This window comes from Chlamydotis macqueenii, chromosome 9 (assembly GCF_036417535.1).
Source record: "Chlamydotis macqueenii isolate bChlMac1 chromosome 9, bChlMac1.mat, whole genome shotgun sequence".
Taxonomy (NCBI): domain Eukaryota; kingdom Metazoa; phylum Chordata; class Aves; order Otidiformes; family Otididae; genus Chlamydotis; species Chlamydotis macqueenii.
In genome coordinates this window covers 4,042,973-4,059,981 of record NC_141564.1, presented here as the reverse complement: position 1 = coordinate 4,059,981, position 17,009 = coordinate 4,042,973, and the positions used below count along the sequence as shown (strand labels likewise).

Sequence of the window (17,009 nt, the reverse complement as noted above, 5' to 3'; positions counted from 1 at the left end):
CCTGAGGCTCAGTCCATCCATTAGGAATGTTCCGTTTAAGATGTTTATCAGAAGACACGAAGACAAGAAAGCTTAGTGAGGAAGAGAACATGACCAAAAACTACAGACTCCTTTCTGCTACAAAAACTCCACAGTCGGCTGAACTCTGAATGCATCCCTGATCAGAACGTAGATAGCTCTGAAACAAAGGAAGGCATAAAGATGAGAGAGTTCACATTTTATACATTTTTCTATGTACATACAAATGATCTTAGAGTCCACAGTTGGGAAAACTAATTCCGGTTTTACAACTCTATGCCAAAACCTTTTTGAAGGTAACACAAGCACATTCAGAAGTCTGCATTCCAGATGCTCCAGGTTCCTAAGAGCCATTTTCGCAAGTAACTTTGGAACTTTATCCCCAAGTCCCTCCGATTTTCAAAGCCTTTTAAGGTATTTTTGGAAGCATTTCTAATTAACCGCAGATAATCACTGTTGCAATTACTGCCTCTTCACTTTTCCTCCTTGTTCAAAAGAATACCTTGAGCAAGGACTTGGCTCTTAGATTGGCTTGGGAGATCAAAACGACGAGATTTGAATAGAAGAATTTTTAAATATCTTAATTTGCAACTTAGCTGTACTGCAATTTCCTTTGCAGGAGCAAAATAAATGCATTCTTAGAACATGTCTGTTCAGTATCATTTGTTGCCGATCTAGATTATATGAAAAGAAAAAAAATAACATCGCTAAACAATCACGCAAGAGACAAGAAAGTACTTCCCCACCTGAAGTGACTCAGTATTCTATTCTAACAGACATTGAACTGAATTTCAAAGAAGTGAGGATAAGACATCTTTGATATAGATCAATCTCTCCTCTAAAACCAAGCAGGTTTGTGCAGCAGTAAGAGCAGGTCGGGAGCTCTGCTGAGAGCAGGTGCTAACATGTCCCTCTATTCCACTCCACTAACAAGAGCAATTGAGCTGACAAGCAGAGAAAAGAGGTCAGGTAAGAGTAATGGCTCTATTTAACAGGAGCCTAAAGTAGCAGTTGCATCTAAGTTGGGCACTCTCTCCAGAAAAAAATATACATTTTTTTTTAAACATGAGAATTAATCTTACTAAAAATAATTTTAATGAGTGGCAGTAAGAAACAGAGTCAAAAGCAGGGTGGGATACTGGGTATATTCAGAGTACATAAAGTATTAAATGTTTCTCATTATGAAAATATCTGTAAAAGAAATGAAACAGTAATGTACCTCTCCAACTCTCATCCTAGGCCACCAGCAGAAACCCAATAGGATGCTGGCAGGACATCCTCATCTTTATGAAATAACCTTCTCGGGAAAAACCATGCATATCTGCTATCCCAAAGTATTATGCCATCTTATTCTGTCAAATAATTACGTTCCAATGTTAATTAGCAAACATCAAGTCTACAAAAAAAAAAAATTTATTCCTCTCTACAAACTGTCTCCTATCTGTAGAATAACTATGAATATTGCCTGATGTACAGTTTTCAGAAGTGAACGTTTTATTTTCATTAACTTATTCTATATTCTGGTTTCCAAGTCTTTCAAAATTGAACGCTCAGATACTTCTGAGTAAAGAAATGCATTGTAATCATATAAACGCACCAGCAGGTGATTTGTTTGAACCCCAAAACCTTCACATACTTAGATCTGTGAATATTAACTCATAATTCTTACATTTCTTGCACTTAACAGACAAGATTTTAGTAGCTCTGTTCACACAGACCAATAACTTAGTGCACAAATAACTTACTGCGCAGGAAGTCCTCCTGACATAAATGGATACAGGACATTACTACTGTCTGCATTACCACAACATTTGTACATGTTTAACTCCACATCCACAAGCTCTGAGCAATCACTTGTGGATAAAGACTCCAGAGCAAGTAAGGCCATCTCAGAGTGCACAGTAGCAAGCACATACAGGTTTGGAACAATTTAACTTTTAAGAGGAGTAAGGGTATTAGAGTGGCTCAGGAAATGGCATTATTTCACAAAAGCACATGCTTTGCAGACATATCCTAGAAAAACAAAAGGCAAATTTTGAAAGCTTATATAATAAACAGGACACACATGCTCTGTGTGTGTGCACACCAAACACATCTGTATCTAAAAAAAGGATACCTATATCGGTATTTCCATGCCTAACTAATATGTCCATTCAAAGAACACTTCAATAACAAAGTACAGCATAAAAAAAAATTGAGAAATTATAGGTTGAAAGTTGCACTTGCAGTTTACTGACAGCACAGTTAGCTGTGGGGGGAAATTACACTTGTTCACATAGTCATAAATAGCTAGCACTGTGTTGAAGAAAAGCACTTGGAACTTGACAATTCCCAGGCAATTTGTTTTCTTCCAGTTATTATCTCAACACAGAAACTTACACGAAGTGATTTCTTTCTTAAAAAAAACCCAAACCATCCGCTTGCATAGAAAGTCAGAGGAAGGAAAAAAGGACTATGGTATTTCTCTGTGATGAGAGTGCACATAGCTGATTTTCTTCTGCAACTGTCACCTCTGCTTTCAACAGAATCAGTCAAACCTGCTTCAGCTGTCCAGGTGAGATATGGGGAAGGAAGGAGAAACAAGGAAATTACCCAGGAAGAGTCAATAACACGTTATTCGACTTTACAGGCAGAAGTAAGCATCATTCAAGCTGTAACCGAATTAATACAGCATCTTGGATAAACCAATTTGCATAGGATTTGCCATCAGAGGAACCTCTAAACCCTCTAAACCCAGTCTCCCTTGACTGTATTTTCAAACTGCTGATCAGGCTCCCTGCAGGAACAGACAACAGTCCCATTCCTCACCCCATCAACTTTCACTCACGTTCTCTGGGCAACAAACAAGTACAGGTATGCATATACCAAAAAGTTGTAACAGTTCTTAAAGGAAGGGCAAACTTATCTATGCTGTCTATGTAAAAGGGAGAAGAAATAAGAACTGAATAACTAGGCTAGTTAAGTAGCAGAAAGACTTGTTAACAGAATTAACATAGGATTGTCTGACTTGTTAATAAAAAAATTTAAAAAGTAAGAGTAAGAAAGATCTGAGGGACAAAGAATGTTAACACTCTCCAGCACACGTAACAAACAGGGAAATGAACAAGAAACAGATGAAATATATTAAAAATCATAGCTACTTCCTATCTGCAGCATTTGACTTCTGACACTAGTCATTACTTAGACAAAAAATGTGACTAGACAAAAGGAGAGCTTTTCACCTGAAGTATCTTTGTCCACCGAATGCCCTGTGACAGACCTGAGACATGACAGTCCTCATGAAGAAATACCCATTACTTCTTTGTCTGCTGCTCTGCCATAGCCAACATGGAAGATGAGCTGACATCTCTCAAACCACATTAATGGCCTCCTGCATGCAGCCGGGGCACCCATCAGCTTCTCAAGACTCCTCAAAAGCAGGGTCACTGCACACTGGAGCTGTGTAAGAGGAAGCTAACTCCAGAACAAAGGATTTACAGTCTAAAGAATCGACTGCCAGCATGCATCCAGAATCCTACCTTGAAGTGGAGAATAAACAGCACTTAATTCCAACTTCACCCCACATTAAGTTTTACTCTGCTCTCATATATATCCATTTTATGATAACGACTTCACAGAACTCCTATCAATTAATCCTTTCCTGAATAATTGAATTCAGGTAGACTTACATAAACTACCATAAGATGTCATAATTTTTAGTGCAACAGAATTACTTATACAGTTTTCTTTCTTTTTTTTTTTTTTTAAAGTAACTTCTCCCATGTTTGCAACTCAGGATTGGTAACAAAGATAGGCTGGTAAAACAGTTGTGGTGAGTTGCAAACATAAAACAGTCACATGAATTCCATCTGAGTACTGCTTTTTAATCAGCAGTGAGTCTGCTTTTTAAGAGCAACTCATAGAGATTTTAGATAATCTTTGTCTCGGTCAGGATTTAAGAAGCCTCTCTGAAAATCTGTCATCTTTTCCCAGCCTTCATCCTTTCAGGAGAAGCAATTATCTACAAAGAAACAATCTATGATGCACTAACTGCCTTTTAAAAATGCACTCTCTACTCATCAGGAAGCGTTCAGCTGTTTCTAAAGCAGGTATTATTCTCAGCCAACAAAATAAAAACGAAGGGTATCAGTCAAGCACTGTTCTACCTCACCTTCAGATTACAGGTTATCATCTTTCCTTCTGCAGGGCCTTGATCCCTTGGGAATGCTTTATAGCCTCTTGGCTATCCATGGAGCATCACTTTAACATCTAATTATCATCGCGAGCTGCCACTGTAAACATCAGCGAACTTCAACAGAGCTTCCAAAGGGCAATATGTGACCCAGCACAGCCAGTTCATATTAAGGTTAATTGGGCTTTCAGGAACTCATAATATTTGCTAAAATAAAATGCAATTGTAGTCCAAAAAAGTAGTTCTGTTCCTTTGTCTCAAAGCTGAAAAACTAAAAAAGCTAGCTTCCTTCAAGGGCAAAAGGGAGGTGTCTAGGGCATATTTTGCCACAACTGATAGGTTCCACACTTACTTCGTTCAACAGATGTTTAAAATGCCCTTGCAGACTGTAAAGCTGATTATTCACTAGTACTTTGGGAGCAGACCATTTCTCAGCAGAGTTTTAAGGGGCAGTTTTTAAACTGCCCACTCTGACCCATCTGTCATCGCCGTTAACCATTCACTGCAACGGGCACATGGACCCCTACCCATAGGAAGCAGAAAGGTAAAAACCCAGAGGATTTAGTTCTTTGCACCACAAAAACCCTTTCCAGAGAGGGTCTGACAGTTCAGGAGTTATCTAGGCTCTAAAAAGCAGTTAACATAAGATCAGGCAACTCCACGTGGAAACCTCTGCCTCTTCCAGATCCTCTGGGATCTCACAGGTACCGTATTTGGGATAAAAGGACAATGAAAAGCAGGATTATTCATTAAGATGCATCCGCAACACACTGGAAATAAATGTTTGCTTTTATCTTGTGTATCCTCTTCAAAGACCTTTGTGTTCTGTGTCTTAAAAAACAACATAAAAGCACAAGTTTAAGATACTTCAACTTCCTTGTCCAGCACTCAGAAAAAAGCTAAGGAGATGACAGACTGAAGCAAATTATGAATTGAGTCGCACATCTCTTCGGTACACTAAAGGAAGCGCTGCGCTGCGTGACAACAGTGGCAGGTATAACACTATGTGAAAAATGGGGTGGCAAAAACACCATTTTGCCGCGAGCATGAACGACCATTAAAACATCACCCCAGAGAGACCCTACCAGCCATTGGAAAGGAGGTCACCCGTGATACTACCAGGCAACGCTAGACAACCTCCTCATTAGTGTTACTTAAATAATTCACTGCAGCGCCCGTTGCTTTGGTGGGCAGCCCTGCGCTCGCTGAAGGAGGCAGCCATCTCGCTCCAGCGGCGGCCTCACCGCTCCCAGGCTCGACGGCCATGGCGACATAAAACCAGTGACCCTCCTCGGCCATGGGGACATAAAACCAGTGACCCTCCTGGGCCGCTTCGGATAGCCTAGACTTTGTTATTTAACATGTGAAAGATAGCAAATGTCGGCAATAAAAGCAAAACAGGAATAAAATAAATCAGATAATGTTGATAAAGCACAGTTTGGAAAAAAAAAAAAAGGTAATTAAAGAGGCAGTATCAAATGGCTTCGACCCTGATGATGAAGGCACTTCGCACGCAACTGTCAAGACTTTGGAACAGAAAAATTTCTCATTTTTTTTTCCCTCCTACTGACAGAAAAGGGAAAAACACACTCACAGCCTGAGGCACGAGTAACGCCGGGCTGTCACCGGTGGCAGCCGGGGAACCGCTTCTGGCGCCGGCAGCACCGGGCACGGCCCCGCCACGGGGCAGGGGCTGCGCGCTGAGATGGCTGCCGGCGCTCGCCCCCTCCGCCCTCCCGCGCACACAGCCCCCGAGCGGGGGCGGCCGGCGGCCTCGGGAGAACGCCGCTCCCACCCCTCCGCGACCAGCGCTGTCAGGGGGTACGACGGAGGAAGCGGCGAGTCCCCGGGGAGGTGAGAGCCGGCCGGGGCCGCTCATGAGGGGCGGCGGGGCCTGAGGGAGCCGGGAAAGGCGGGAAACGCCCCGGGGGCGGCGGGAAACACTCTGAGGGGAGCGGGGGCGGCGGGAAACGCCCTGGGGGGCAGCGGGGGCCCCTTCCCTTCAGCGAGGGGGCAAACGCCCCCGGGCCGCGGGCAGGGACCCCACGTTACTCACCCGTCGCGGGCACCGCCGGGCGCTGCCGGGCTCCCCTCACCTCGGCGGGATCCCGGCCGCGACCGAGCGCGCTCCCCCGGGTTCTAGCGCCTCCCTCGGGGCGAGGCGGATCCCGCCCCGGCGCTAGGCCCCGAACTTTTTAAAGATGCTTTTAAGTTTTTAATTATTGACCATAGAGAGCTTTAGTGAATGATTTGTTGTAGAGTCAGTTAAAAAAAAGCATTGCTCTCGTACATGGAAGCAGAAGGGGCACGGGTATTGGAATATCTATCTAGGAGTTTGGAATGGCTTGGCATTTTGCAGGAAGTTTTTAAGCATGTAAATCTCGGTGAGGAACATCCGTCCCCCTCATAACTTACCCTCTCAGATGTAGGAAAAAAATCATGTATTATACAATGAAAGAAAAAGTTACCCAAACATCAGTAAGGACATCATGCAATGCGTGCTGAAGGGAAGTGGCTCAGTTGGAGAGGGCCCAGAGGAGGCCAGGAAGATGACCAGAGGGCTGGAGCAGCTCTGCTGTGAGGCCAGGCTGAGAGAGCTGGGGCTGTTCAGCCTGGAGAAGAGGAGGCTCCAGGGAGACCTTAGAGTGGCCTTCCAGTGCCTAAAGGGGGCTGCAGGAAAGATGGGGAGAAACTCTTCAGCAGGGCCTGCTGTGACAGGATGAGGGGTAAGAATAGAAGGAAGTAGATTCAGGCTGGACGTAAAGAAAAAAATTTTTACACTGAGGGTGGTGGAGCACTGTCCCAGGTTGCCCAGAGAGGTGGTGGATGCCCCATCCCTGGAAACATTCCAGGCCAGGTTGGCCGGGGCTCTGAGCAACCTGATCTGGTTGGAGATGTCCCTGCTCCTGGCAGGGGGGTTGGACTGGGTGGGCTTTGAAGGTCCCTTCCCACCCAAACCATTCCATGATTCTATGAATAGATGCAGGTTTTACAATCATAGAATGATTCTAAATCGTAGAATGATTTTGCACTTTTTGTATACTCCTGTTATGCACCTGCAGAAGTTATTCCCGATTTTTAAATAAACACTCAGAGCTTCCATTCTAACCTGTTACTAAACTGTTTTCAAAAGTGCAGGGGGTCCGTGCATAGGCTGTGCACCCATGCAAGGGTGCCCCGGACACCTAAAGAGAGCTGTATGCTATTTAGCATCATAAATATAAGGCGTGGGGCTCTGCCAGTCATCCCGCCGTCCTGCTAAGGCAGCAGAGAGGAAGAAGGATCTTCAAAGGGTGACTCATCCCACCTCGCGCAGGCACTGTGGGTCTCTGCAGTACCTGCATGGGAAAAGATATCTTTTCAATAGTTAATGCTTGGGGAAATTAATCCATTGTTTATATGCTGGAGCATATGAACGCAGTGAATATATACGCAGCATATATACACAGTGAAAAATATTGAAACCGCTCCACCCCGGCTCTGTAGTGACATTTGATGCTTGAAGGCTGGGGTTTGATTTCAGTTCTCCTGGGTAACGAATGGCGTGAGGATAGAAGTGGACTGTGTGCATTCCAAATGACACACGATAAAACTACTGTATATTACCATGGAAGTTTTATATTTTACACATAAACTTGTTGATTTACAATTTTTTAGGTTTTTAGTGTTTGTGCATCTTACCACAATAAATCCAGACCAAGTTTGTATTGTAAATCCAACGATACTGTCCCATAAAGTAAGAATGAATGACATGCAATCAGTTTTATTATAACGTTATAAAAATCGCCCCAAATAGCTCTTATACATATAAATAATGTTGTGCTTTTAACTTTGAAAATGCTGTGATGCTTCATACCCAGACTACAGTGAGGGGAAGGGGGAATCTGATGTTTGGAAAGTGTGAGTGTATCTGTCTTCTAAAATGGTAATAGATTATTCTAATTCTGATTAATCCTGACATAGCAGAAACTAGATTTTCATTGATCAAAGGCTGAATATTCCTGTCCTGAACCTCACCCATTCTCAAGGGAAAACTCTGTATCTGGAGTAGAAAAAAAAATAAAAACAACCCAAATCTCATTTATTTTTATTAACACATAACAATGGCTTGAAACTTTCACGATTTGGAATGCTAATGATACTGTACTAGAAATGGCCCAGAGAGCAGTGAGTAGTGTAAGTATCAAAGTATTCACAAAAAAAAGGCAAATAATATTGATCTCTTTTGCCTTTTATTTTTCTTAATACTTTCTCAGCATTTAAAAGAATCAAATATTCTGATTCCTGATGAATTTTGCACAGTCCGAGTTAGGAAGCAGGAGACGTTTCTTAACAAGCCACTTTACTTTATAGGGGAGTTAAGAGAGAAACTTTGCTCGTAATTTCATGTTAAGAAATATCACGGGAATGCCATAAATTTGAAAGCCGAGCACAGTGCGTATTCAGTTCAGATCAGTACACAATACGTGTACAATTAGAGAATTTAAAAGTTTACAGTTCTGTATTGAAGTCCATCAACGTTAAGATGTATTTGAGTTGCCACTCATGACACAATTATGTGTTTTAAACTGAACTCGACTTTGTTACTGGAACCTTGTCTAGCCTAGAGATTCATTTAAAGAGCTAACTCATAGCTAATAGCTGTTACAGTTTCCTTTTACTAGCAGCTGTGTAGTAGCATCATCTCAAAAAATTCCACTGTTACCAAGGATGCGTGCCAGTTTATTTTCATATTTTCTCTTTTACAGTTACTTAATGCGTTTAGCAGTGCAAATCAGCATTCTTCGTTCTTCAACACAGATTGGCACATTGGTGATACACAGAGGAGGCTCGTCTGCAAGTAAGTCTTCTTACTGATGGGGCTTTGCCTGTTATTTAGTAATAACAGAGTTCATTGACAAAAATAAAATAAAAGTTTATAAAAATATTATAAAAAGCAACCATGTATAACTGCGTTGGGAAACAGAAGCCTTCAAACATCATGAATGAATAAATGTATGCATAATTTTGCCTGTTATTCAGCAAATAATTAGGCATAGTAGCATAAGAGAAATCATCAAAGATAATACAGGTAGCACAACAAAAAAGTTATAAAGGTTTTTTTTTGTGATTAAGAGCGTAATTGATATGCTTTGTAAGAAAATTTATTTTTAAGAATTAAAAAGATATCTGTATATTTTCTACATAGGCAAAGTGCTTTTGGCCCTTCATTAACCTAAGCTTAGCAGGAGACAAGGCAGATTTTGGGGTGGGGAGGAAGAGCAACAAAATCTTGCAAAAGCAATTTGTCGCACTGAAAACGAGTAGAAATAATAGCCTTGCAATCGCAATAATAATTTTCTTCCAAAATAGAGTAATGACCTGTTTAATTTGCCAATTCCAGAAAATGCTCATGTCACTGTAGTTTCTGCACATAAAAAAAAATACATACAATTTTAAGTCTAGCACAATATTCCATTGCCACATTAAAAAGACAATAAAGACTTTTTCTTGAACCTGAGTGACAAACTTTACTTTTTAGAGTACTGGTAAGCCTTCCCACAAATCATACCACTGTTTGTTACTGACTTTGCATAACGAATCTGTTACAACCTCTCCATTACTCACTTAGTAAATGGAAAAGGTGTTAGGAGACCAGATCATCCCCAGTAGCACATGCTTTTTGTCCAAGTTATTAGAAGCTGTAGAGAACCTCCTGAGGTCAGCTTTGATGGTGTTACTGATGCATTTGTCTTGATTTGTATTTACATGATCACTACGAAAAATCAAGTTGATGCATACGACTAATGCAAGAGAGAAAAAACTTAAATGTTTCCAATCAAAGTAACGTTTTTGCAGATGACACTGCAATATTTTAACGTATCCTTAGAAAAGCTACATAGTTGTTTTCCAACACTAGAAACTACTTCCTGCAATGTTTCTTTGAAGCGTTTTAACAAAGTTAGAGATGTGGCAAAAAAGCCTCCTATAAAGTATTGGTTTTTTTACACATCTAACAGCTTAAGTTTTTGTGCATTTTAGCTGAGAAAGGAAATAATTCACATTCCTGCAGTTTTCATCTGTGCTTTCCAGCATGGCCATATATATTCACAGTCAGTAAATCCCACGGGGAAAAAGATATGTGCAACTTATCACCATAACCTTGACTTATGTAAGTGACTTGTACATTAACATATTTCTTCTACTTCCATCTATTTTCTTACTACTACTAAGAGCAGAGCAGGTAGAGCTCTGTTAAGCCTTTTCTTAGGGTTTTCAAATATTCCTATTGTAACGTACTGTTTTCTCACTCGAGTATAAATTACTGAATTCTAAGAGAGGGGCCAGGGTTGTAAATCCTTAGGCGACTTAAGAACCTGGATAAAAATTGAATGCCCAGTGAATTTAAGGGAATGGCTTTTTAATTTTCAACTGCATAGCTCCAGCCTCATTCTCTGTGCCATATCTAAACTCGCAGAGGTAAGTTCTGTTCAGTGCCAAGTTTCCTGTTTGGTGCCAAACAAATTTTAATTTACTGCCAAATCACATACACTATCTTGTCACGAGCAGTTAGCTTTTTCACAAAATGTGTATGGGGGCTGAAATGAGAAAATAAACATTAGTCAATGAGCATTGGAGTGAACAAATGAAGTTTTATCACTATGCTGTCTTTTTTTTGATTTAGCGACTACCTTGTGATGACACAAGTCTCACCTTGCAGTTCTTGACTTGCACACAATCAATGTGTATTTCCACATAACATCCAAGAAAAGGCAGTCTTTCGCATAGCTTGCCAAAACTGATACATTACTAATGCTGGTTCCATAGTGGGGAGAATTTGTGCTTTGTCGCTTGAATGACTTTATCTCCCAGCTATCACAGATGTCCCTAAAAATCCAGGATGGTATAATATAATCTACTGGACTCAGCAGGGATAATTTCTAATAAATGTTGACTTCAGCAGAGGGGTTCAAGTCAGATTTTTAAAAGACAGTTAAACCACCAGTTTATATTTTTCTTATTATTTGACGTTATTTTGTGCTTATTTCCCATTAATGCTGTCTCTGAATACAAATACAAAATAAACCTTAATGTCAAAACCATGAATAGAAATCAGAATACGAAATGTCGGGACCTATAAGCGCTCCTATTATGCCTGTATGCTAGTGGAGATAATTTTGGTGCTGCTGAACATGCAAATATTCTAAAGGAATTTGGAAACAAAGGGGAGAGAACTTGCAGTGGTAAATTGCCTATTAAAAGTTCAGCCTCTTTCTCCAGCACTGCTGCATTTTACCACTGGGTAGGAACGATCGCGCCCTTTCAAGTCAGCTGCAGCACAGCTCTGCCAATTTAGATTGCCGTGAGATAGGTACATCCTGAGTTGTCAGTGAGCAATCATTAAAAACGTTGTGCAATAATTTAATGAAATGTTTAATGAATATGCAAATGTCAGCCAGGAAGATAACTCATATTATCATTTGCTGGTTCAAGTAAAAGAATAAATTACTGAAAATAGAGGCAGGAGTCAGCCACCTGTGAATTCACTTCGAAAGGAGAGAGCAGGAGATGAAAATGTTCTGTTCGTTACCTCATTATAGGGCATAATGCCCAGGGCACCTTACCTACAGTCAGATCTATTCCTTTATCTATGAGATAAGACATCCTCTATGTCCTAGCTGTGTGTGGAGAACAGTTCAGCTCCTTCTGTGCTCTTCCAGAGAGAAGATTTTGTGGGTTCAGAGATCTCCCAGGGCTGAAGCTGCAAGACAGGCAGGGTAGGGAGCAGGGCGGCTGAGGGCCTGACAATGGCAAACCTTGCACCTGTCCTGCAGGATGATTTCAGGCTTGGCTGCAGTTGTATCAGAAGAGGTCTTGAAGGAGAGGTTTTTTTGTTTGGTTTTTTTTTTTTTTTTTTTGTGAGGAAACAGTGAAGGCAGACTTTGACACTGCCTGCATGGAGTAACACAACAGGCAGAGGGCTCACGTTGAGATGTTTCACTAGGAAACGTGAAACAGATCCTGTCATGGAGAGTGACTTAATTAGCTTGATTTAATTATGTAACACAATCATAAGTGAAGCCAAATCTGAAAATAGCAAAGTAATATTGTTCAGATATGGAACAATCGGGTATAAACGGAAGATGAGTTTCCAAACAGCTTGTAAACTAGATTATCTGATTGGAAAGTAAAGTCCGTGTGGCAACCATCACTGGATTATAATAGAATGGCCTAAAGCCTGAGAATCTGGGGTATATGATTTCACTTGTTAGTTGCTTTTCCCACAAGGTGATTCATGTCTCGTTGGAGTAAACTGGACATGAATATTGATGGATAGCAATTAAATGACTGTGTAACACTTTGTAATTTTTCAATTCACAGCAGAAACAACTGAGCCCTGTAATTCTACACCTATATTTTCTTATTTCTCTCCTTTCTTGACCCATACTTTTTTTTTTTCTAAATCCCAGTGCTTGCCACATAAATAGTCAAGAGTAAATATGACAACATTAATTTCAAGCAGTATGAATCAGGGTAATAGCTGCAATTGGCATTAGATATGCTTCAACTGCTGAGGAAAAGATGGAGTATTGCCACAAATAAACAGCAACCAAACTCCAACACAACATCCCAGTGCTAATGTAATAAGCAGAAATTTAGCTTGTTGCCCTCATATTTGTTATACTCTCCATTTCCATACAGCATAGTAGTAAGCCCAGCTTTCAAAGCAAAAGCAAACCCAGCTGAAATATATTAGCCGTCTTTTGTACAACTGAGAAAAGCAGAACTACTAATAAAGCTGGAACATTTAACTTTGAACTGACTTTACGTGGTGAAATAATACTGGCAATCAGAATTTACCAATTGGCCATTGAAATAATGCTCCTACAAATGATGTCAATATATTGTTTGTATGGGATAGAAGTTATGGGAAGAGGAATATATAGTATAATTAGAAAAAAAAACCAGCAGAACAGTATAGTCTACTGACAAATCTGTAGGCTGGGAAGTAGACACCAGAGAAACAACTGGGTTACGGAGCAGTAACGCCAAAGGGATCTCTGCAGCACAATAGGCTGTTCTCAAGAAATGAGATTAAGAAAATTAACTTGCTCAAGTGCATAGTGAATAAAATACCTGTTGCCTCTAGTGAAATCCTCCCAGTAGATTCTTCACAGAATCAGCCAACTGCCATTTTCCTCTGGTAAGGAGAATCATCCAGATAATAACCGTTAACTTAAAATTAAGATAAAATAAGTAAGATAACAGTACATATTTCGAATACCTTGTGAATGATGCAATATTTAACATTAAAAATCAGAATGCTTAACTATTCATTACGCATTCTCTATCATCCTACAACATTTTAGCTGTATGGTTTCAACAGCTGGAGCAGTGCAGGTACCAATGTGCAACACAGGGCACCTGTGTTCAGTGCCTCACTGTAAGGTGTCATGCTCACATTATACTTATTTTTAGAAAATTAGATTCCAGTTATAAATTTTCATCTGAAGCTTGGCTTGTAAAGTCTTGCAACATAGGTGCAACTTTTTAATAGTTCTAAAATATACCTCCTGTGTAAAGTGCTAAATTTTAGACACAATGGAGGGAATTTATTGGACTCCAATGCCTTCCCAAACTTTTCACTTCAGATATTTCAAAATACAGCTTAGATGTCTACATTTACTTTTCAAGTGAAATCCACTCTCGGATCATTCCCAATATAGCAAGCTAAGTCCACAAAAAGGATGAAGTTGTGAGGAATATTTTAACTCTTCACTAAACTTCTTGTAACTTTACCAGTTTGTGGCAAACTTGAAAAACACAGTAGATGTTCATGGTGGAGGGGCAGGCAGCCCAAGTATATTGATGAATAAGTATACATCTCACCCTCTTTTCAGACCTGAAAGGAATTGTTCTGTTATTTTTTTCCTCTTGCCAGTCAATGAAGAGAACTGAAAAGATCAAAATTAATTATTTCTTTCCTACTGTGTAAGCGCTAAGTTAGGAAGTACACATCATCCTAAAAAGCAGAGAAACATAATTCAGTGGTGGTTCGTTGAAGAGAAGTTTTTAATGAGGAAGTGAGCACAGAAACTGAGCTGCTGCTTGAACTGTGAATGAAATACTGCATTTCATTTTTATTGTATATCATCTTTATTGATGGCTGTCTACAACCAAGTGCTGACTTCAACTTTTTCTAATCTCATCACAGCAGGAGAACATAATCATAAGCTAGCCATAAAGTCTTCTTTTACTCAGCAGTCGTAGAAGAGACCTTGTCATTCAATTGCTACAGTGAAGCTAATAAAATAGAGATTTTGTCCTTTTTTAGGCAGTGCAGATGATCAGAAAGAGACCAACAGTAGAGAAAATGCCCTCAGCAAAATGGAACTGGAGAAATTCTATTCCCAATTTCTGACAAACTAGACATTAAATTTGTCATTTCCTACCAAAACCCTCCAGTCAAAGTATTTTTCAGTACTTGGAAGCTGTTAATTTAAAAAATAAAAAAACAAAACAAAAAAAAAAAAGGTTAAATGGACAAGGTGTATGGAATGATATAAAATTCATGCTGATTTTTAAATGAGGCTCCATTAATTTTATAGTTCTCTGTGAATTACTGGGGTTTATCCTGTTTTAGGTTTTGTTTGTTTTTTTCTCCTCAAGCTGATCTTTTCTTTTGCAAGCAACTGAATGTGAGAAGATGCTCTGAATGGCACTTGGTTGCTACCATGGCTTTCAGCACAGGGCTAGCTTAACACAGAAACTGGCTTCCACATTGCTAGATGTTCTAACAACTCTCCTCTCGCAAATCTTACCCTTCGGGTCCTGGGGGCAATCCAGGCTGAACTGCTCAGCAGGAACAGGCCACAAAGCAACTGACTCAACTCATGAAATTCCATGATATCTTAATATTGGATTTTGTCTGTTTGGAAAAGAAGCAGCTACTGTTGGAAGCAGGTAGCCCCATTTACATATCATTTTTATGGTTCTGCAGCCTACTAAGCACCTGTTGGGGCCAGATCCTTCACAGGCAATTTTAAAACGTATTACACTGGATAGTAACAACCACTCAATACAGCTGATTATTTCTGCTCTGCTTTCAGAGGGTAATGATAGGTTCTGTAGCAGTGCTTTTCCAGGTTATTAATATGAGCAAGATAAAGATGATTACGTAGACATCTCTCCTTTCGTGCTGAACTCCTCGTTTCATCTCTGTTTTGTTAAATACAGCCTTTGATTACACAGAAGAGTAATTATCAAAAGTGTCACAGGCACGCTAAAAATAATTTCTCAGCACACAGTAGATGGGTAGGTAGGTTAATTTGCCTAGTCAAGATCTCAGCTGCTTTCTTGGGGCTTTTTCATCTTGAGTGTGTAGCTACTTAATTTGAAATGCATGTTTCCTTCCCTTCCATTGTAGGTTTCACCTGAAAAATTATGTCACAGTTGCATTTATAATGAAGACAGGCATGAAGCTTTGTACATCTTTAATTAGCTCTCCTTCTAAATTTGGTTGGTTAAAATGCATGAGGACAAAATCGAATGTGTGCTGGTCTGACTTTGGCTGAACAGTATCAGCGGCAGAAGTTCTACCCCTGTGAGAGCAGCAGCTCAGCTGAGCACGTGTACGCACTTCACACACCCACAGTGATTCTCCTTGATACTCTGCAAGCAGCCGGATCAACCACAGCGTTTGTTCTGTTCTTCCAATACAAACATCCACTGCTAACTTCACGGTGCGTGCCAGACACACACCAACCAGGGAAATGACACAAGCCTATTAAATTCCCACATGAACATGACGACACGATGTGCTTGCTTGAACTCCCAATAAACCAAACAAAGCTACTTAAAGCATGCCCAACTACAATTCCTGGCAAAAGTGTCTGGGATGCAGGGATATAATGCTGGGAATTCAGTTGAGAGACAAGGACAAAACATGATTGTGCTGGGCTGCAAAATCGGAATCATAAAGACTTTTCTTTCTGGTTTTGTTTGAGAAAGGTTAAAAAGATGTATTTGCTGTACTAGGTTGCCTAGGTAATTGTCCTTGTCCCATCTCATGTTAAAAATTCATGTCGAAGTGTAAGAATTACTAATTATAAACCCCTGAATAAATCGATTCAAGAAAATTAAATTGCTGGTGCTTAAGTAGGTTTAACAGGTAGAGTGGACATTCTGAATCATTTGGCTGATTAAGAATGCATTTCAAGAAGAATAAACCTCAGTTCCAAATATTCTAACACCTTCTAACCATTGCCTGGCAGGGACCCAGCGACATTCTGCACTGGATAGTGAACCGGTACATTTTTATGCATGTGTGAGTGAACAACATCTGATTCTCGGTTGTTGATAAAATATTTATGCTTCCTTTAAAACTGGACATAGCAATGGCAGTTGTGAAGCAGATACTGTCAAATTCAGAGCTGTTTACATGGCAACTGCCATACATACTACTTGAAAAATAACTCATGAACTTTCATATTACCCCAATGAAACCAGTATGAATATCCCCTTTCTCAGTTCCAACAGTGGAAGGGAGTGTTGGAACAAACCAATGCACTGTGTTCGGAGGAAAGCTAGGGTTTGGATTTCCTTATTGCCTGAGAGTCAGTTAAAAAACCAACAGAAGCAAGGCTGGGAGCTGATGAAACACCCAGAAGAGATGGCTGAGAGAGTACTTGTTTTGTAACTGGGAGGGCCTGCCTGGTGCACCTTCTGGAAATTGGTTGGTTTCTAGCGGCTGTTAGGAAAGCACTGGCAAATACAGCCAGAACAGTGAACGCTACAAGTTCCACTTGTTCCTTTTGGATGCAAAGCGTGAGTCGTGTGT

The 17,009-nt window shown here is 40.3% G+C and overlaps 1 protein-coding gene across 1 annotated transcript; it reads left to right on the top strand.

Annotated features, from left to right (window-relative positions):
• Positions 1-923: 923 nt before the first annotated feature.
• On the top strand, positions 924-16,297 carry LOC147599596 (uncharacterized). The gene is made up of 5 exons (XM_086754845.1): positions 924-987; positions 5,895-6,043; positions 8,938-9,029; positions 13,540-13,613; positions 15,597-16,297. Exons 1-5 carry the CDS (start codon positions 924-926, stop codon positions 15,605-15,607), a joined length of 390 nt encoding a protein of 129 aa, XP_086610971.1. The 3' UTR covers positions 15,608-16,297.
• The last annotated feature ends 712 nt before the right edge of the window (positions 16,298-17,009 follow it).